General features: G+C 36.2%; 1 protein-coding gene across 1 annotated transcript in view; it reads left to right on the top strand.

Moving 5' to 3' along the window:
• LOC138698451 (thyrotropin-releasing hormone receptor-like) overlaps positions 1–24,109 on the top strand; it is a 367,427-nt gene that overhangs the window by 320,892 nt on the left and 22,426 nt on the right. Inside the window, exon 5 of the mRNA XM_069824387.1 lies at positions 1,085–1,327. Within this exon, the coding sequence (XP_069680488.1) occupies positions 1,085–1,319 (235 nt within the window). The 3' untranslated portion in view covers positions 1,320–1,327. The remainder of the gene's footprint in view (positions 1–1,084; positions 1,328–24,109) is intronic.

Here is a 24,109-nt window from a genome sequence, read left to right as displayed (position 1 = left end):
TATTATTATTATTATTATTATTATTATTATTATTATTTTGGAAAGTAGCCCTAGTCAGGATTCATGACAATGTTAATCGTAGCTACTGTTGAATGTCAAATTGATGAACAAAGGAAATAATTCAATTTCTCTTCTTTTTTTTTTATTTTATTGGGTTATTTTACGACGCTGTATCAACATCTAGGTTATTTAGCGTCTGAATGAAATGAAGGTGATAATGCCAGTGAAATGAATCCAGGGACCAGCACCGAAAGTTACCCAGCATTTGCTCGTATTGGGTTGAGGGAAAACCCCGGAAAAAACCTCAACCAGGTAACTTGTCCCGACCAGGATTCGAACCCGGGCCACCTGGTTTCGCGGTCAGATGCGCTGACCGTTACTCCACAGGTGTGGACAATTTCTCTTCTACGTGCTGTCACTTATTATGAAAACCCAATATACCAATAACTCTCACGGTGTTCATATTTGTTCTCTTTAGTGTGTGGTCATCAATGTATTTGGTGTTTGAATTAAAGGTATGAAACATATAATTTCTATAGTGTTCAATTTGTTATTCCAGAACCGGACGAAGTTCATGTCCATATTGCGTTCTAAAGCGATGCTAATCAGACGTAAGAGACTTTAAAAACTCGATTAGCCACAACATGCTTGCAACTTTCTCCTGCGGTATCGACATATACTGCAGTTTAGCTCGGCCACCATCACCAGCTGACGCACGCACTTGTGTGGGATTTGGAAAAAGCTTTTAGAGATTCCCTCTGTGATAGCGCAAAGCGTATGTAGGCCTATGTATAATAAATAAATGTAAATAAATAAATATTTTATGTTCTTTGTATTTCATCTTGACTTCTAGTTAATACAATGTGGTCAGACTACAAATTAAACAATGATTAAAGTAAGATCATCAATGACGTTCAGATGAAATGATTTGACAACAGCAGTCCAGTTCTAACCCTTCACTGTAGTGCTAAAAAAACGTAAACGAAGCCTGAGTGTGAATAATTCAGTATGTAATAATAATAATAATAATAATAATAATAATAATAATAATAATAATAAAATTATTATGTAACTTATGTTTCAGTTACGTGATTCGCCTGTACGTGTTCGTGTGTTTCTCGCTGTGGCATCAGCAGACGCCCGCATCGCTTTGGTGCATGCAACAGTTCTTCATGCTGCTGTATTACACCAACTTCAGCATCAACTTCCTCCTCTACTCTATGTGCGGCATTACATTCCGACGGTGTCTTTGGCAGCTCATTCGCAAGAAACTCAAGAGCCTGTCACGGTACCACTGCAACCCGCAGCGGTACATCTAGGCACTCAGGTAACAAATCAGTTATCGGTGTATTCACTTCAAATATATTTTTATCATTTGTCCCTAATCGTTATCATTTTAAGACAATGGAACTTCGATTTTAGATGTGAATCTATCTCATTCCATTTATCTTAAATAAAAGCTACAAATAATAATTCTCAAACTGTAACCTTTATAACCAGAGAAACTTACCTAATTCCCCCATAATAGTGTATATTTTGGAATTTCTCAATTTAAACGTCCAAACCGGAACCTTGGCTTTCGCAAGGCTTTATGGAGTTCTGAACGAGCTAATTTGGCCGAAACTTACTCAGTATAAGGACTCGCTTCTCGCTAAGTATCGGCTAACATCTTAAGCGACCCTGCCCTGCTGCTGGGATATCTTGTTTCGGTTACTGTTCTGCGCCTTGTTTCTTCTGCTTTAATGTAATTCTTATAGGTTACACCTATCTTTCAGCCATTCCCTTCAACATTTTTCTAGGTTGTTTCAATGGAATGACAGCACATGAAGTGAGACATGTGGCCTACTGCCTTGGAGCTCATAGAATTTCTTGCCCATATCTCCAAATTTCCTTGCAAGGACGTGCGGTCCCATACTTTCACTTTTTCCCTCCTTTCACCCTCACTGATTCATTCATAAGGCAGGCGATGCCGATCGTACTAAGTTGGACAGCACACAAAGGATACGTGCGACACAAACAGTGTATTTTAATTCTCAGCGCTGAGCGATCAGATGGCATCACAGTGTTTGAGATGAACCACTGAAGCTACAGCCTTTGTACGCCGGTTCCATCGGCTCGTTGCTATGTCTATCAATGAATAGGATCGGTTCTCGCAAAGGGCGGGAATTAGCAGACGGTTTGTGTCCTGTTTTCTGTGTGTTATTCTGCTCGTGACTGATTCACGCAAAGAGTGAGAATTAATATACGGTTTGTGTTCTGTTCTGCTCTCTATTACAATTCTCGTGATTGGTTTTCGCAAAGGGTGGACATCAGCAAACAGTTTGTGTTCTGTTCTCCTCTGCTCTGTATTATTCTGATAGTGATTTGTTCTCGCAAAGGTGGGAATTAGCTAACGGTTTGCGTCCTGTTCTGCTGTATGTTATTCTGCTCGTGATTGGTTCTCTGCTGTATGTCATTCTGTTCGTGATTGGTTCTCGCAAAGAGCGGGAATTAGCAAGCGGTTTATATCCTGTTCTACTGTGTTTATCCTGCTCGTGATTGGTTCTCGCAAAGAGCAGGAATTAGCAGATGGTTTGTATCCTGTCCTACTGTACGTATTTGCTAGGTCAGCAGTCATCAGCACAGTGCACCCTCGGACTAGCGTCGCTTACCCGCGGATAAAATATTGCACTGGTGTGCACCGTAGCTGCTGGCAGGTATGCTCTCTCCCTCTTTCTGCTGCACTACGAGGTATATTACGAAGCACTGCTTACCCTTTACCCATTTCAGCGAGTGCTAGGTTATTGGATCAGAAAAACATGTGACATTAGAACTGTTAAATAACTTCTGAAACCTTTACGATGGAAATGATAATGATGATAATAATAATAATAATAATAATAATAATTATTATTATTATTATTATTATTATTATTATTATTATTATTTATTTTAGCTGGCAGATTTAAGGCCGTAAGGTCTTCTCTTCCACTCAACCAGCAAAAAGTATATATACATATGTATGAACTTACAAAGAATTCAACAATTTGATTTAGATAAGAGCTACATGTATACAAGAGTTATTTACGAATTAAAAACAAAATACTATGAACTATTAATTAAACACTGAAATACAAACTATGTAGCAGAATTAAGCTAAAATACATAGAATGTTAATATATTTCAAATAATGTTAGATAATAGAAAGAGATTATTATGAGACAATTTTGAAAATACAGCACTATCAGGATGCATGTCTAAAGGAAGAAGTAACAATGTAGACAGTGATAGTTTAAGTCAGTATGATTGGAGTGAAATGCTAAAAAGGTTATATTTTAAGCTGTTTTTAAAAGTGTTTATTGTCTCGCAGCCCCTAATACTTTGTGACAGGGAATTCCATTGTCGCGAGGTGGATACTGTAAAAGATGATGAATAACGAGACGGTTCCAGGACCGTTTCATTTCCTTCTAGATGAAGAAATACGTAAAGACGATTAATGGTAATGCTACCTTCTCTCACAGCCGCCAAGATAACCATCGAACCAACAACTTTTCTGTTCCTTTTCCCATGCATCGTCACGTTATCGATACTCCAGCGGTCTGATGAGAATCGGGATACACTAAGTAAACCTGCCAATCCATTCTTCTTGAGTCGGCACAATTGTTATCAAAGATTACAGTTTGTCTTCCGACTGTGTATACACATGAATGTTACAGATGTCCCCTACAATGGCGTCGCTCTATCTTGAACCCTGACACAACCAGTGATGTGACGTGTACAATGCAGTGGCGTGCGGTGGCATTCATCGATACCCCAGCAAATTAAAAAAAAAAAAAAACAAATTTGTTTGACATAATAGTGAATAAGTGCAATATTAATCATCTTAAATATATTAATATAAATATTTAAAATACTTACATAATGCAGGTATGTTATGGGATAATCGTACGCCAGGAATGAAAGTGCTGTTTTGTTACTTAATGGTGAACTCCATTCTCCTGTCCTGCACAGCAAAGAAACCTACAGTCCTTTCGAAGAATGTGTCCTTTTGCCTGATTTCTTCAAGAAGATCTGCTTCAATTGACAGTAACGCCAGATTTGATAGTCTTTTTTCGCCCGTCCTGTTTCTTGAATATGTTTTAATTCGTTTTAATGCTGAGAAAGACCTCTCGACTGAAGCTGTAGATACTGGTATTGTACATATTAGTGAAATTAACTTTGAAAGCTGTGGAAAACATGTCGAAATGGATTTGTCTGACATATGTAATAACTCAAATGAGTTTTTTTCTTTAAAATCATCAGCAGCATAGAACACAGTTAGCTCATTTCGCAACCTGACTTCCTCAAAATGGTTACCATAGGCACTAAGTAAGATAGAGAATTCAATCTGTGGGAACTGTTTTTGATAAATGTCATATTTTCCATTCTCGCTTGATATTAGTCCTAAAAAGCCTAAGCTACCATAGTCTTGGAATCGACTTTCTAGATGGCTGTCAACATTGTCAAATATTTCATAATATATTTGTTTGTAATTCACATTTCTTTTGCATGGTTCTCCGACTTCATCTGCTGTTTCTGCAAAAACAGTTTCAAATTCATTTCTCATGGCTGATATGTTTCTGCGAGTTTCATCTACTTTCTTCTTACAGAAGGCAATGTCAAAAGATTTGCTTTGAAGAATGCTATATAGAACACTAGTAAATGCAAATATTTTGTCAAAAGTTCTCAGCAGAAAACAGAAAGTGAAGTCTCTCAAATTTAGAAGGTAACCCTTTACAGGTGCCAAAATATCTTTCTCAATTTCACTTGAATTGTTTAGCATTGCATCAAACACCTTATATAAGTCATTTCTATGCACATAGACTGTATTTACCAATCTCTTTGTATAATTCCATCGAGTTGGTGCAACACTAGGTAGCCTCCTCTGCAGAACCGCATCTAGGAACTTGGTTCTCTTGGGTGACCGGGAGAAGAAGGCAGCAATGCCACTCAGAGTACAAAAAAAAAATTTTGCATTCTTTTATGTTATTGACTGTGTTTGATAGTACCAAATTTAGACAGTGCGCATAACAATGTACAAATAACGCCTGTGAATGTGTCTGTTTAATAAGTGCTTGTACCCCGTTTATACGACCTGCCATTGAGGCCGCTCCATCATAAGACTGTGCGATTAGTTTTTCATTGCTGTCAAATTCCGTCAAGTATTGTCTTATTAACTCAGCAATCTCTGGAGCTGTGCGATTTTCACTTACATCTTGAAAGCCAATAAACCTTTCTTTTGTTTGGCCATTATGTACGTATCGGAGTACAATGGAAAATTGTGCAGTATTAGAGACATCTGTTGTTTCGTCAACTAAAACTGCAACATAATTGGCTAATTTTATTTCTGATTTTATTTCTTCTAATAAAGATTTGGCTACTGCTTCTATTAGATCATTTTGTATTCTATTAGACACACCTTTGAATACTGTAGAGGTTTCTAAGTGTGCTTTCAAGAGGGGATCGTATTCTGCAGTATATTTCAGAAGTTCAACATAGTTACCCCTATTAATGGAAGTACTGGATTCATCATGGCCTCTGAATGCAAGTTCTTGCTTGCTTAGAAAACACACAGCATGAATAAATCTCTTAAGGAGTTCCCTGTTTTGCTCAACTTTCTTATTATGAAAAGTTATTTCATTTTTAAGCTGGTCACTTAGTTGCATGTCAACCCGAACTCTTCCAAAAGAGGCAATTAAATAGGATGCTTTAATGTGCCCAACAGATTGCTCATGAGAAACTGCTGCTTTTGTGAAGCTCCCTAAGTTAATGTAACCTGATTTTCTCCAGCTGGTATTTCTATCTTGGCCAAATAACAGACAATTCCAACAAAATAAAGAGTTATATTTTCTGCTTCCAGCTAGCCATAAATATTTCTCATAAGAAGAAACTGTAAAATGTCTGGTACAATTTTTAGATTTATGTACCAAATCTGGCAACTCAGGGGTTGGCCTACCTTCCTTTATAATGCTCTTCTTTTCTTGAAAAGGCCTCGTTGAAAACGGTCGCTCATGTAGCTTCTCAATTATGCTCTCCAATATACTCATTTTTCATATAAATTACAAATGTTCTTAATAAAATTAATATAACAACTAGAATATTTCAATGACAATGCCACAAAGCGAATTGCATTAACTACCTTTAACTACTTCGCGACATGTGTAAATTCTAAGCGTAAACACAATTCAAATTGTAGTTGGCCACGCTTACCAAGTTAACAAACTGAATGCAATAAAAGTCAGTCCAGAAATAACTACATTATAAAACATATTAAATAAATTAACTATGTAGGCCTACTGTTTACAAACAAGTTTACATTCCAGCTAAAAGGTAACTTCCAACTTGATACGAGTAAAATATGTTCAATAATATTATCATCATTATTTTTAAAACCTTCCGGCTACACTATTGGCTATCCTGATCTGATCAATTCACCATTTATACCTCTATGGCTCCACGCCAACGAGCTAGAGAAACTCTAGCTCGTTGCTCCACGCGCTAAGAACAGTGAGCTCTCACTGGCTAAGAATTCTGACGTCACCTAACGCCAGCTTGCAGGATTTCTTACATTATACACGACTAACCCCCTCTCACTCTCTTACCCGCAAATACACCCGAAATATAGAGAGCGCATGCGCTAACTCAGCAAATTCAGTATTGCTGGGTCTGGCGAGCTCTCATCTGACAGCACATCATAGTGGATTCGCGCGTGGGAAATTCAAACTAGATTTATGCAACAATGAATATAGTATAGTAAAACAACGGTGTATAGAAATTACTTACCCCAGCAGTGCTGGGGTTGCTGGGGTTGACTGCACGCCACTGGTACAATGACGTCATTTCTAAACTGACAATCTCTATATAGTCATTTATATTTCAACAATCTAATGTGCCTCATGACTAGTGGCGAGAATAAGCGACCTACTCTTCATTCACAAGCGAAAGAGCTTGTCCCGGAGCAAATATTTTAAGAAGGAGAAAATGAATGGAGAACCTCTAACTGTTTCAAAAACTCTGGAGATAGCTATGCCTATGCAGAAAATAACAAAAGGGAATTCTGAGCACATTGGCGACGAACGCTAAGGATCTTTAACAATGTGAAGTCCACAGGCCGCAGCTTTAATATTGTAGTCTGAGTGAAAAGTATTCGTTCGCTCGATCTCTTTTTTCCCGTCCCTCTCACTCCCTCTGCCGCAATCACAATATCTCTCTCTCTTTCTCTCTCTCTCTCTCTCTCTCTCTCTCTCTCTCTCTCTCTGTGCTATTCATTTTAATCTCCTACGTGTTTAGAGATAGGCGCGTTCAATCAGAGGGAAATAAACTTTAATTCCGATAAGTTCATTGGAATGCGAACGAATCTGAATTTGATTCTATTGTGTTCGACCTCGTTTGATAACACGTGTACATAACCTTGATTCGCGTCGACAGTTGGAGCGCAGATAACCTGCCGGCATGTACAGGAGTGGCAAAAAAAACCGGACCGACGGAATAATCAAAGTCCCCGAAATGAGCCACTGCGCATGCCACGCCCGCATTCACAAGATAGCGAGTAATCTATTGCACTTGTTGTAGTTTCGACTGCTAACGTAGCCCATTTCGAAAGCCATTAGAAAATAAGCTGGTAAAATTCATGTTCTGGGTATAATAAATTAATTTAGTAGTAAAATATGGCTGCAATCGAAAAGTATTGGAAATAAATTTGAATAAGGAACAAAAAAAAGTTTCCTTCCTACGCAGGATTCGAACCACAAAAGTCTTAGTTACCAGTCTATCATGCTGTCACTATGAACACGGCTCTGAAATCAGCTACAAGGGTCGGTCCGGTTTTCTTTGCCACTACTGTACAATACCTCTTGCTATAATGGTGTTTTATACCGTTCAACCTTCGATTAATGTATAATGAAATGATTCACTAAAATTATTCGTTCATTTGATTCAGAGATGATCCGATACCAGTAAGATTGAATTAGACTGGGTCCCGTTTCTATTCAGCGATATCGTTCGTTCGTTACTATAATTATTATCTTCTTCACAATCATTTTTGGTTCACTAGATAACAGCATATTGCAGTTGGCTGAATTAGTGTAAAATTGACACGGCAAGAAATGAAGACGGTGGCTTCTCTGGTGATCGAGTTAATTGATACAATGTAACGATATCAAATATACTGTATGTATATACATAAACTTAAGATATAGAGAGATGAATATGTAAATTAAATATTATTTTCTATTTTTTTACAATTCAATTACTGAAAATATTCTACAAATGGTACTACAGTATTCACAAATTTGCCTTTTTGCATTTTGATGCAGGAATAAATTGATACTTTTAAACTTCAGGTATACTTACTTTTATTTCATAAATGGTTAGAGATTATCTTATTCTGATTAGGGGAAAAAATACTTCTTTAAGAACATGATAAGAAATTGTAGCCTTCACACCAACATGAATATGTTAGACGTATGCAAGCAAACTACGATCTCAGCCCTCAGGCATCTTATATCGTGACACACGGAATCCATTATAAACTCCGAAATAAAACGTTTCCACCAGCCGGATTTAAATTGCATGTAGGCTAGATGCGGAAAACCGTTCAAGCGTTACCATGTTTCAAAGTGTAGACTCAGAAGTGAATCCTCGACAAAATTTTTGCTTGGAAGAGTGAACAAGAGTAATCTGAACTCTTGTATGCACTTTGTGCGCTTTACTATTTTCATTCATAAGTTAGACAGTGGCGCGCGGGAATGGGAGATTTTGAATTGATTAACGAAAAGTGATATTTGAAGTTTGTAAGACTCTGATATCGCCATACTGTTCCTTAGACAGTGTCATTTCAGTTGCCATGAGGCAGTGGACGGAAGAGCATCATAAATTTGCAGTAAAAACAATGGTGGTTGTGAAAATGCACGACGAGAATTACGGTTTATCAATGCAATGTTTTCACGAATCCTAGTCTTTAGTTCATTTAGGATGTGAGGACTACTAGCATACATACGATCCTTTAAAATTCCTCCCAAAAATCGCACACTGAAAGGTCAGGCGATCGCGCGGGCTAGTCCATGTTGCCATTCTTCGATATGAGACGCTCTCCAAAGAGCTCTCGTAATGCAGCGATGAATGTTGTTGATCTTCCTCACATTTTGCTAAAAAGTTTCAGCAAAAGTTACTCATCTATTGGCATTTCAGGCTTGCAATTGTTTGACGGCCTGAAACTTGTGCGGATGCAATTTGAGATCTGAAGGCAATATTCTGGCCACAGTGCGGTGAAGCAAACCTAATGGCAGCACGTCGCAATGCAGAAAGTTGTGGACTCTGCCGGATGGCGGCATTGACTGCTTGGTCCTGGATGCTTCTTGCTCAGGGTAGAGCCTGTTGATTCAAATCAAGAGAGCTACAATAATCTAGCGCCCTTGATCCAAATCGTTCAACCCATGTCTTCACAGAGTGGGCTCACGGAACCGGATCATGACGCCAAAGTTGAAAATGACGCCGAAATTCTCGTCGTTCAGATTCAAAACCATCATTGTCTTTACTGCGAATTCACAATGCTCTCCCGTCCACTGACTAATGGCAGCTGAAATGGCCCTGCCTAAGAAACAGTATGACGATATCGCAATCACATCGTCTTCAAGAATAACTTTGAGCTAATCGATTCAAAATCTCCCGTTCCCGCGCTCCGAACTTTCATAATTTTGAATAAGTTGATCTGTATAAATTCGGCTGTACTGGAATTGGTTCCCAAATCTGTGAATTAGTTCCCAGTTCGTCCCAGAGCTATACTCGAGTTGGTTCCAGGTTGATTTCTCCTGTGTACTGCAATTGGTTCCCGCGCTAGATCAAGACAGAAAACATTTCCCTTCCCATTTTATACAGACTTAGGACTGTCAACTGCTGTCTACAGTAGTAGGTAGGTTAAAAATGTTTTGTGCTTGGCGGACACGCTGCGTCGAATAACTTCACAATTTTATTTCTGTACTGGTAAAAATTTGAAACAAACGTGTCGCAGGAGTGCATATCTACTTACACTGCCATCAGAAAGCTTTTCCATCCAATCTTTCACAAAAGTTTCATTTTGTTGCATTATCTTAGGCTTACATTTATTTTTACTCTTGTACTTCCACTGCCACTGTAACTTATGATCGATTAACATCCATGTCCCACACAGCGTAGATGGACTCACGGGTCATGATCGATTATAGGTGGCATTATAGGCAATAACAACTACTCTGCTACATGATCTATTAACATCCATGCCCCACACAGCCTGCTACAAAATCACAGCCTTGGATATTTGAACATGGGGAACCAACTCACTTTAATGATATTTGAACATGGGGAACCAACTCACGTTGTTGATATTTGAACATGGGGAACCAACTCACGTTGTTGATATTTGAACATGGGGAACCAACTCACGTTGTTGATATTTGAACATGGGGAACCAACTCACGTTGTTGATATTTGAACATGGGGAACCAATTCACGTTGTTGATATTTGAACATGGGGAACCAACTCACGTTGTTGATATTTGAACATGGGGAACCAACTCACGTTGTTGATATTTGAACATGGGGAACCAACTCACGTTGTTGATATTTGAACATGGGGAACCAATTCACGTTGTTGATATTTGAACATGGGGAACCAACTCACGTTGTTGATATTTGAACATGGGGAACCAACTCACGTTGTTGATATTTGAACATGGGGAACCAACTCACGTTGTTGATATTTGAACATGGGGAACCAACTCACGTTAATGATTTTTGAACATGGGGAACCAACTCACGTTGTTGATATTTGAACATGGGGAACCAACTCACGTTGTTATTTGAACATGGGGAACCAACTCACGTTGTTGGTATTTGAACATGGGGAACCAATTCACGTTGTTGATATTTGAACATGGGGAACCAACTCACGTTGTTGATATTTGAACATGGGGAACCAACTCACGTTGTTGATATTTGAACATGGGGAACCAACTCACGTTGTTGATATTTGAACATGGGGTACCAACTCACGTTGTTGATATTTGAACATGGGGAACCAACTCACGTTGATATTTGAACATGGGGAACCAACTCACGTTGTTGATATTTGAACATGGGGAACCAACTCACGTTGTTGATATTTGAACATGGGGAACCAACTCACGTTAATGATATATGAACATGGGGAACCAACTCACGTTGTTGATATTTGAACATGGGGAACCAACTCACGTTGTTGATATTTGAACATGGGGAACCAACTCACGTTGTTGATATTTGAACATGGGGTACCAACTCACGTTGTTGATATTTGAACATGGGGAACCAACTCACGTTGTTGATATTTGAACATGGGGAACCAACTCACGTTGTTGATATTTGAATATGGAGAACCAACTCACGTTGTTATTTGAACATGGGAAACTAACTCACGTTGTTGATATTTGAACATGGGGAACCAACTCACGTTGTTGATATTTGAACATGGGGAACCAACTCACGTTGTTGATATTTGAACATGGGAAACCAACTCACGTTGTTGATATTTGAACATGGGGAACCAACTCACGTTGTTGGTATTTGAACATGGGGAACCAACTCACGTTGTTGATATTTTGTTTGGAAACCAACTGCAGAACAGGGATAAATTCGGCTAGGACTCACTCATAATTATTTCGATTGGGCTGGAGTGATGATTAAAAAATAGATATTTGCCTATACTGTAGAAACCACAATTTTATTTTCTACTCGTTTCAAAACATTAATAAACAAGATATTCTATATTACCAATTCATTTAAATACTTAATTTGACTAAACCTAAATATGACGTGATAACTCAATATCCAACCCACATTTTCTACAGGTTGCGTCCTGTGATGCCTACATCTACGCCACAAGGCAGATTTGTCGGAGGGATTGAAATACGATATTTCCTTCCGGAAAAATAATATTGTTGGCATGACGAAATTACTTCAAAATCGTTACTCTTTTACCTGAGTTTTCAAATCCGATGAATTTTGGAATATTTCATATGTCAAGACTGAGTACAATATTTTTCATAATCTGTGCAATCATATATAACATCCACGCACTAATAAAGTATTTTCGCGTGAAAGATAATAATAATAATAATAATAATAATAATAATAATAATAATAATAATAATAATAATAATTCTTTATTTATACTGGCAGAGTTAAGGCCATAGGGCCTTCTCTTACATTCTACAAGGTCACAAAGTATACAAGCAGTTACAATTTAACAAAAAGTTAAAGAACAGAGTACTAACATATTACAAAAATAATAATAATAATAATAATAATAATAATAATAATAATAATAATAATAATAATAATAATAGCATAATAAAATCGACACTAAACAACATGAAAATAATACCATAATAAAAAAAGAAAGTAAAATACATTGGAATATAGTGAAAGCAACTCATTTAGTACAAAGGGTTAATATGGAAAAACGTAAGGAAGAATATATCAAAATGGAATGTAATAAAATAATAATAAAAAAGAAAATAAATACGAAAATTAAATAAAATCCACGATAAAAAGGCTATGATAATAAATTCATCGGCTAATAAAGAGAACAAAAAGGGGAAAAGAAGGAAAAATAAATATATAGCCTATATATTTACAAAACTATGGCAGAGAAAATGGCTTATAACTGAAAGTAATGTAATTCAAAAAGTGCAATTTTAATTTATTTTTGAAAATAGACAATATCCGACAGTCTCTGACATGTCGTGGTAGAGAGTTCCAGAGATGAGCTGCAGAGACCGTGAAAGATGAAGAGTAGAAGGATGTTCTGTGTTTAGGAATGGAGAGTGTGATATGGTATTGTGAGCGAGTATCTATTTCGTGATATGAGGACAAATGTTGAAAACGAGAAGCTAGGTAGCTAGGGTTAGAGGTTTGAAGAATACTGAAGAGTAAAGTGAGAGAGTGAATAGTTCTTCGCTCCTTGATATACAGTAAATATAAAAAATTTTAGAATGAAAACTGTGAACGATTGAGAGAGTGTAATAATTGTGTGGATTATGACTATGAAAACTGTGCAAAAAATGTATACGCACGAAAAGAGCATTAAATATCTGGTATCGTTGATATCAATAGGTTCAAACAAATAAATAAGTACATTCAACACAGCGCAAAATAGAAATTCATGCTAATAAGTTCTAACATATTGTGTTATTGAAATCCACAGAAATATAATACTAAAGGAAACTTAAATTCTAATTAGTCCAATTGAAATCATTATTTCTCGTTGATTGTACTTCACAGTAACTTCAAGTCATTAAACATTAAATGCGCAGTATAAAAATTAGAAGAAAAAAATAGGACTAATTTAATGGGGTATTTAACTATAAAGGTACACTGACGTTCATTAGGAATACCAGTAAATATATTTATAGATTTATTTGTTTAGGCCTATTATTTCTCGAGGACTCTCGAGAGTTAACATAGCGAGGTCAAAATGAATTAATTCTGAAATGTGACTGGATTATATTCCAACTTCATTTCTTAGTTTCTATTTCTTACATTTCACTTCATAATAATAATAATAATAATAATAATAATAATAATAATAATAATAATAACAATAATAATAATAATAATGATAATAATAATAATGATAATAATAATAATACTGCTGACACGTCCAAATGCTGAAGCAGAGGTAGACGATCATCTAGCCAGAATGGAGGTATCGTGTGGTTAGCACGATGATCCCCCAGCCGTTATAGCCTGCTTTCGTAATCGAATTTCGCTACCTATTGTAGCTCCCCAAGTGCATCACGATACTGGGTGAGCACCGGTTGCATACACTGGCCAAAATTTCATGAGGAAATGTCTTCCCCCATATCATTTCTTAATTAATGAAAATATGTTTGCAATAATAATAATATTATAAGGTTCATAAATTAAATATTATGCAAATAAAAGATGACACAGCAAATAAAAATTACAAAAATAATAACAACAAGAAATGAAATGTTACTTTCAACTTTTTATTTAATAAATTATCGCATGAGTGAAATAAGTAAGACTCGCTAAAATATAATCAATTATTTTAAACTGAAATAATGATGTAACTTAACTAGGAAGTTGAGTGGAAAATAAACATCAACGGATGCCGACTAAACATGGTCCAAAGTCTACGATATGTTCGACTAAGCAGGTTTATATTGTTTATACAATATTTTCGGTAGTATTTCTTTTCTATATTTACACGTGAAACGAAGAAAATTAGCTGGGGCAAACAAATGTATTGGAAATTCTAATTAACGCTTTTCAGTGAAAAGCACAAAAAAAGACTATTGCATTTAAAAATTCTATTTGTCTGAATGACACTGTGCTTTAATAGTACATTATGCAACGAGCCTATAATGGTAGTAATTAAGACGCAAGTATGTTTGTTTATGATACGAGCGCAAGCGAGTTTCATAATTTTTTAATTACTATTATAGGCAAGTTTCATACGACTTTTTATGCTCGACCATATTTCTAACTTGAAATTATTCATAAGTTTTCATGTTATGGTGATGTAAGTGACGAACGGATCTGACCTGAATTGCGAGATGTGCGGAGACGCGTAAGTATTGATTTTTTCCGAGGCACGAATATCATTAACCTTGATATAACCTAGAGAACATTAGTCTTGATATAACCTGGAAATTGATTTAGAATTGAAAAACGAGATGACAAATTTAATTTATTTGAATATTGTTTACAATTAACGCTAATTATTATAGTAACAGAACGTAACCTTCTGCAACAATATTGGATTTCCAGCCTCCGTGACGTTTCGCTAGTTGTCTTTCGATTGCATATCCGAGAATAATCGAAAACCTGAATTTTAATGAATAGGTGTACTTTAATGACATGCATTAAAGGACTGCTACCAGGTGTATAATTACTACATTTCGGCATGGTCGAGCATAAAATAAATTCTCTAAGTATAGAAAAATAGATAAGCTACTGTAACTACTGTATTTTGTTACACCTGTGTTAAAGCATACAGTTGAAACGAGACCAGACTAATCCAAACCAAAGAAATTGTTGCAGACGGTTGTAGTGAAAACATTAAGGAAATTAGTTAGAATGACACGCTGTCATAAAATGAGAAATAACCACAGCGGGAAGAATGTAATGTTCAGGAAACAGGAGAATTATGCTAAACAAGAGTTACTGTTATGACTACACGTCAGGAATTATAGTCAGCAATGAAATAACTAAGGGAAATGGATTAATGTAACAGAATCAGCAAAATGAATATAGAAGTCATTGAATGGATTAGTAGAAAGAATGGAATTAATAAACACAATAAAACATTGATTAATGAAAAGAAATCAACAAGTGAAAAAATGAACAGATCAATTACGAGTACAAACGTGGGCAAATTTTAGACTAAATTAATTATATGTGCAACGAAGCTGTATTTATCGGTAGAAATAATGAACAAAAATGTATTTTGCACAGATATAATGAACAGAAAATTGAGTCTTGAGGTTAATAATATTTCGTGAACATTCCCTTATTTTTCATTAACACGTTGATTTTGTCAGGGATGCTGGAAACCAAAGTTTGACACTTTCTTTGAATATCAGCAGCATTTAACCAGATATCAGACAGTGCTTAAATGAGTCCAGGTTGTATTTTAAGCCTCTTTTTGTTGACTTTCTTCTTCAGTAGAGAATATAGATCACAGATTTTCAATTTCGTTCATGTCCGGTCTTCTTGCAGGCCATGGGAGAATATCTTCTGCAGTATATAATTAAAACACCAGTAGTACCAACATACCCAGGAAAAATATACTTAGCCTAACCATTGGAAAAATATACCAGAAGATGTAAACAATCATATTAACAACAATAGAGACTCTGTGAATTATACTGATAGTTGATATGACGAATTATATTATGTTTTCAAGAAAACGTTTTAGTCTGATAATAATTTGTCCACGTCTGTAAATAAAAATGTAATGAATTACGTAAATAAATAAATAAATAAATAAATAAACTGATTAAGGTAAATGCAAACAAGATGAAGACCATGGTTGTCGGAAGAAAAGTAAAGAAGGTAAACGTGCGAATACTAAATGAGGCAGTAGAGCAAGTAGACAGCTTCAAATATTTGGGGTGTACTATAAGTAGTAACATGAGCTTCTTGTCAGGAAGTCAAAAGGAGGATAGCAATGGCAAAGGAAGCTTTTTATAGAAAAACGAGCAACTTCTGCGAACCTCTAGAAAAATAGCTAAGGAAGAGACAAGTAAAGTGTTTTGTGTGAAGTGTGGCATTGTATGGGACGGAAATATGAGCATTATGACGGATTGAAGAGAAACGAATAGAAGCATTTGAAATGTGGATATGGGGAAGGACGGAATGTGTGAATGGACAGACAGAATAAGAAATGAAATTGTACTGGAAAGAGTGGGTGAAGAAAGAATGATGCTGAAACTGATCAGGAAGAGAAAAAGGAATTGGCTGCACCACTGGATAAGAAGAAGCTACCTAGTGAAAGATGCACTGGAAGGAATGGTGAACGGAGAAAGAATTCGGGGTAGAAGAATATATCAGATGATAGACGACATCAAGATATATGGATCATATGCGGGGAGTAAAAGGAAGGCAGAAAATATGAACTAATGGAGAATGCTGGGTTTGCAATGAAAGATCTGCCATTGAGCAGAACACTGTGTATAACAAATGAAATTAATGCAATGATAGAATTGACTAGAATTAATTATATTAAATAATATACTAAATCGAGAGAATAAATAAAGAAAGTATTAACGAAAATATGGAGGAGTAAAGAAAGGGATGAATTAATTAAAGGAATGGATGAAGGAATTAGCGAAACAACTAATATGAGGAATAAAATTGTATTCTCATAATTATAAAACAAAAGGCATGAATTCTTTAAGATTGTTTGAACCAAAATACAACACTACTACAGTACTTAATCATAGTAGTAATTTAGGCCCAAGAATCTATAACAAATTTATATTTAGATATCCTAATCTTGTCAATTCTAATAGTTCTGATATTAAATTTAAAAAGTTATGTATGGCTTTAATAAATATTGAAAAAGTGTAAATTTAAATTTATATATTCTTATTGTGTAGTAGACATAAGACAAATTGTATTATATACCTCTTAATTTCAATTCAGGAATCCGTCCCTGTGCACGAGTTCTACTCTTTCAGGGGTGAGCTAAAGTTTTTCCTGTTTTTATTACATTTTATGTTACAATTATTAGCAAAATAAATAAATAAACGAATTAATAAAAATATTAACGAAATGAACGAGTGTACAAAAGGAATGAAAGAGTAAATGTAACAAATGAATGGGTGAATAATAAAAATGAATAAATAAATAAGTAAACTAAATAATTAAAGAAGTAAAATAATGAATTAATAACAAATATATAGATTTAAGAATTAATTTTCTGGTTATAATAATATGCAGGAAAAAGGCCTAGGCATCCAAAAAACAGATGGAGGGACTTAAAGAATGAAATAGAATATCCCATTTTAAAGATAAGAACTCTAACAGTGAGAACCTTTTTCTCTCTCCTCGCGAACTCATTTCCATGTAACGAAATGGGCAGCTGCCGTTCTAGGCGATAGGGAGAAACTTCTCTCTACCTTTGCTAACGGTCACTTCCCGCTCCACACCACTAACTGCTGAAAAGCTACTCTCGCTTCCTTCTATTTGCTCGTCGGACATTAATTAAAAAGTACGTAGTTTTTTATATATAATTTCCCTTCCAGGCGTAATAATTTATTAATAACTTATGAAAACCACAAAACTGAATGGAAAAAAATTCAACACTTCTGCCACAGACACATATTAATTCATGCATTAAAAATAGGACTATGTTAACATATGAATGGCCCTTTGTTTTGCGCTTTCCCACACGAGAAATGATGTTGAATATACAGGGTGATTCAGGAAGAATAGTAAATGTTTTAGGAAGTAGATTATTCTGAGTAAAATCGTTCATCTAAACATGTGTGCAATTTTCAAAGAACGAGGAGATACAGCTGTTTGTATGTTACTCATAACTAGGCTTCGAGATTTGGGACCCGATACAATAAGTTTACTGTGCATGTACTATAGGTGTTGACTCGCTGCAGGTAGTGAAAGGTAGAGATGTGTTGAGGTAACAACGTTGCTATTTAGAATAGAGTACGGTAGTATGGGGAAACGCACAAATATGTAGATTCTGAAAGTAAATATACATTACACAATGACAATGTCAAAAGAATGTGAAAAGCATTTATTCTCCTGTATTTTATAAGCATTTGTGTTTAATTATACACAGTGTTAATAGTGGAAATAAACATGTAGCAATTTTAATTTCTTCATTTATCGTATTGATAGTCTTTAGGAATTGCAGTAACAGTACCGAATTGCAATGTACTACAAGATACATTTTCAGTGTCTCAAACGTAAATCTTTTTCGGTTATCTGCCAAACACAGTTTGTACTGTGAAAAGCTACTCTCTACGTCGCATGACGTGATAGGAACAAAACGAAAAAACCTAACATCATTGCAGTCTTTAAGAGACAGTCCTTTTTTCTCGGGTGACTCCATGTCCACTAATTTGCTGTTTATATTACACAATATTCCATATCCGTTATTTTTATATCAAATTGATTTCCACTTCTGTTTTACACTTTCAGTAACCGATGTAGGCCTACTTGGTGTCTCATTAATTCTTTGTGTCATTTCCTCAATTAATTTGAGGGCTTCCGGCATCTCTTGCTCTGACTTTTCTAACCTTGTAATAGTTTCAGACACAGCTTGACATTGGATTTGTATGAAAACCAAATTATTCGTCAGAACCTTCAAATCCAGAGCGTTTTTCTTTGCGTATTTGTTGGCATTCATTCTACAGTTCCCCCACCCACTGTACGCATTACCACTATACTCAGTACGTCATTATGCGGATTTCCTACTGAACTGCTCTATTGGGTCCGAAGTCTCGAAGCTTGCTCATAACAAGGCTTACAAAGAGGTATGAAAAACGACAAATGACTACGTATAAACGAGCAGTACGTGTCGCTCTTCTAAGACCGGTTGCATCGGATCTCTACAGGCTAATTACAAGCAGCTGTTTCTCTATACCCATTGTGAAGAGTGCTGCACTTAGGCGATCTTAGATCATTAAAGAACAATGGCTACAAACGTGCATGTAACTATTCAAATGTACTGATACCATGTAAATAAGCAATAAATGTAAACATTAATTAATTTGTATTTCCTTTTTTCCACTTACATTGCTTACGGCAGTCATCGGCAAATAAAATTTGTACTCACGAGGACATCACTGGACGCAAGCCGCAATATATATGACGTAATATCAATCGAGGAGTAAAGAGCACTCCGTTCGGATCCAAGTGGCGGAGTCTCAACACAAGGATCTGACGCAGACTACACGTTAATGATTAATTATAGATGGACAAATTATATTTTACTTCACCTTAATTTTTACTGTGCCACAATAACTTAGAAAAATACGTCACAATTTGCAACTCTTAATAAAACTCATAAATGTTCGTCTGCTAGTCACGATCTTTGTTTAAATTTTACACGTTTTAATTCAGAAAGCAATTACTGAATGTAGAGCCAAACATAGCAGCTTTGTTGGGTAGCGGCAGACGACCTAAGATAGGACTATAATATTATATATTTTTCTATGAAGAGTATTTTTTATAAACCTAAGCCATTCTGATGTCCACCGCTGTGGTCTCGTGGTAGCTTCTTCGCTCCCGAACCCAGATGGCAGGGATTCGATTCCCCGCTTGGGACGAGTGGCCTGGGTGAAGTTTTTTCGAGGTTTTCCCTCATTCCTATGGATGAATATCAGGTAACTTTAGCAGGCGTATGGAACCTCACTCATTTTCGTCACTTCCTTTCCTCCCTCATCATCCCGGTTGTCTTCCTTGGTTTTCAAATCGCACCTGCGGCGGCCCTCCGAAGCTACTGACACTCTCGGCTGGCCTCCATGGATATGTCAAGCGCGGTAGCTGGTGACTCAGCAGCGGAACCCAGTCCCCTCCTGATGGGAGAGGGGGTCTATACCTTAGACCGTTGAGGAGGCGGGAGGGGTGGTTTACAACTCAGACCGTTCGAAGGGGAAATGTGGAGGTGCTGTGTGGGGTGGAATGGTATACGGACTTGGAAGGATGGCGAGACTAGTCGTCAGGGTGTTAGCGGTTAGGTCGGTTCGGCGTGGGTGGGCTTACAACTCTTCCCAGCGGCGCACAATAGACCTCAGGTCGCGGTGCACAGGGATATTTCCCTCCCGGCCTCACAGAGAGACAAAAAAAAAGCCATTCTGATGTGTTGTACAATGGAAACATTTTATTTCCAGCTCTCTTAAATAACACTTTAGGCCAACTAATAGACTTTTAAGTCATTTTTCGAACCACGTTTGTTACTACAGATCCAAGTTGCTTTATATTTATATTCTTTTCTTCTATCGTAAGAAATAAATAGGCCTAAATAGGAAATTTGATTGGGAGTCTTTTAATTCAGATATAAGGCATCATCATCATCATCATCGACACATTAACCCTCTATGACCGAATTTTATGCTACTTATGCCACTTCTGATTTACCTCTGGTGTATATCTGTTAGAAGTGCGAAGCATCGGATTTCGATAGCTCTACGGTCTAAGGCATGTCAGTTATGAGCGGTCAAGATCTCATATTAAAAAACCAGCTACTACAGTGAATTGAAACCAGTGGTGAAGAATGGGGAGGGCCCATGTAAGAAAAGTCGGTGTAGGGCATGTATGAAAACTGTCGGGGTTTCATTTAACTGCAGTGGAATATTTTTTTTAATTTCAATGATGCCAGTATCGCATAATGTAAACGAATGCATCATGCAAATTCCTCAAGAGAGCGATATAAACATCAGAAACAATTAATAAGAAAAAATGAATTGTTTTAAGGCAACACTGATTAATAGAGGGTTAATCATCATAAATCACAAATTAGGCCTTAGTAGGCTATGTCAGTTTGTCTTCATTCATTAGTCTTTTCAAAGGTTTTTTTATCTCTAACATTCTTGTTTGTAGTCAATTGTTAATTTATTCTACATACTCTATTTTGTGCATTCAAGAATGTCTAATCCAATTACTTTTATATTTTTAATTTTTTTTAACTTGTTTTACTTAAAATTCTTCTAAAATTTCCTCATTTACCTTCCGATTTTAGAGTAGGTATATATTGAAGTGTTTTGTCTTAAAAACTTTACTTCTTCTATCTTCAGCTTGTTATTTTTTTTAGAGGAATTGATCATTTATTATTGATTATTCCTCTAGATTTTGCACAAATTAATGTTAGACAATTCGTTAATATTTATATCATTTCAATAAATAGACTATTTTTAATTTTTAAGAAGATCATTTTGATTTCAATATAGGATTATATTACAGTCCAAACAATTAAGATCATATATTTGTTTCAAACGTATCTTTCTTTCCTACAATTTTTCTTAAAAGCATAGCTGGCATAAATATTTTGAAGAAAATCACATTAAGGATTGCAGAGGAATTGCTGATATTTACGGCCACCATGCACTCAGCTGTGCTAGGAGCAAGGGTCGCATTCCCAGACATACATCACTCGATGATATCATTAAAAGATCTCTGACTTCTTGTGGCATCCCGTCTCTTTTGGAACCACCAGGCTTTAGTCGCGCGGATGGTAAACGACCCGATGGTCTCACCTTAATTCCATGGTCTAGAGGAAAATCTTTAATTTGGGACTCCACTTGCGTTGACAATCTAGCTCCATCTCACTTGCAGAATACCTCCAGACGCGCAGCATCTGCTGCTGAATTAGCCGTGAAGAAAAAAGTCAATAAATATGCTATCTTTTAGACAATTATATCTTTGTCCCCTTTACTGTGGAGACCTTCGGTCCTTGGAGTCATGACGCTAAAGTTTTGGTATCTCAAATCGGCCAAATTTTGATCTCCATTACTGGTGATCGCCGTTGCACTACTTATTTGCGTCAACGCTTAAGTATTGCCATTCAACGCGGAAATGCAATGAGCGTTTTAGGTACTCTTCCCGAGTCTAGCCCTTTGGAAGAACTCTTTCTCCTGTAAAATTTATCAAGTATTCCGTATGTAAATTTTTGTATTTAGTTTTATATACCGTATGTGTAACACAATGTATATTAGTTTATGCTCGACCATGCCGAAATGTAGTAATTATACACCTGGTAGTAGCCCTTAAATGCACCTTATTAAAGTACACCTATTCATTATAATTCAGTTGTTCAGCCAATGAGAAATCACCATTGTACCGATTATTCTCGGATATGCAATCGAAAGACAATTAGCGAAAAGTCACGGAGACTGGAAATCCAATACTGTCGCAGAAGGTTATGTTCTGTTACTATAATAATTAGCGTTAATTGTAAATAATATTCAAATAAATTCAATTTGTCATCTCGTTTTTCAATTCTAAATTAATGTCTAGGTTATATCAAGCCTAATGTTCATGTTATTCTCTAGATTATATCACGGTCAATGACATTCGTGCCTCGGAAAAAATCAATACTTTCGCGTCTGCGCACATCTCTCAATTCAGGTCAGTTCCGCTTCTCACTTACATAACCATAACATGAAAACTTATGAATAATTTCAAGTTAGAAATATGGTCGAGCATAAAAAGTCGTATGAAACTTGCCTATAATGGTAATTAAGACGCTCGCATGAAAATTATGAAACTCGCTTGCGCTCGTTTCATAAACAAACGTACTCGCGTCTTAATTACTACCATTATAGGCTCGTTGCATAATGTACTATTATATAACTCCATCATATACACTGTAAATCTTATGTCACAAAGCATATTCATGCTATATATTAAATTGTTAATAACTTTGTATATGAAAATAGCAGCACCTAATTTGATAATTGATTTAACTGGTAGAACGAATTAAGGATTTTATTGCTTTCAAAATCCATAACCTTCGGTCAGATTTTAATAGTCCAATCTTGGGTGTAAAGTTAACTACTCGACCATCGAGGAGAACAAGCGAAAGTAATGGGTGTAATGACACTTCAGTGTATGTTAAAAGCAAACTATAGTCCAGAGCCTGCATAAGAAACATAATACAATACACATGCATGTCAGTATCAAAACTAACACACTTTCATTTCATAAACGTGTAACAGTGAATGAGCAACAGTGTTACTGAACCGTAGCTTTTGCTCGACTCGGAAAGCATTCATCTGTGCTTAATGGGCCGTCTGCACATTCATGTGATTGGCGCTGGCAGCCCGTTGCTGTAACAGAGTGCAGGTATGAAGCCATCATCATGCAGATCGATTACGTAGAAACAACGCACAAAAGCAGAGGCTATCCCATTTTGTGCTGCACCAAAATTCTATAGTGCCTTACGCTGTTCCCAGCTATAAAACCAATTTATCAATTCCCAGTGGTTAACCAAAACAATGGACATCGCTACTTTGCACGAAAATCCGCATATTTCCAACACAATAGTCGAGTTAACTGTAACATTCACAAACATTTTTGACGACCACTAATGGATTGGATTACAGTAGTAGTTTCAAGTCGTAAGTTAAGATCTCTGATAGCCGCCATGTAAGCAACGTTATACTAAACCCCATTTCAGTTTGATTGATAGGCTTTCCCCTCTACTCACACACTCTACCATCAGTGAAGGGGAAGCTGCTACTGTCCATCTTACAAACGTTCGACTAATTGACTTTCAACACAGTGACAAAATTTTATTATTGAAAATGTTTACCGATAATCTATATTTCGAAAGGCTATACTAAGTGTTAATATTTCATTTTATTGCTATTTATATCGACTGGCACATTAAAAAGCTACTGAGAGCAGAAGATAAATGTTTTCTCCACCACTAGTTGCTACTCCTCAGCATACACAATGGGACAATCTGCACTGTGTCACTCCCCCCTAACTTAATACAAACTAACATTCCTTAATTTAATTTATTATTAGTTGGAAATATTATAAGAACGCCACTAAAATATACACAAACATGTAATTGTTAAAC

The sequence above is a fragment of the Periplaneta americana genome, chromosome 4, assembly GCF_040183065.1.
Source record: "Periplaneta americana isolate PAMFEO1 chromosome 4, P.americana_PAMFEO1_priV1, whole genome shotgun sequence".
NCBI classification, from domain to species: domain Eukaryota; kingdom Metazoa; phylum Arthropoda; class Insecta; order Blattodea; family Blattidae; genus Periplaneta; species Periplaneta americana.
The sequence above is the reverse complement of the archived record's forward strand: the minus strand, read 5'-3'. Positions and strand labels throughout refer to the sequence as shown.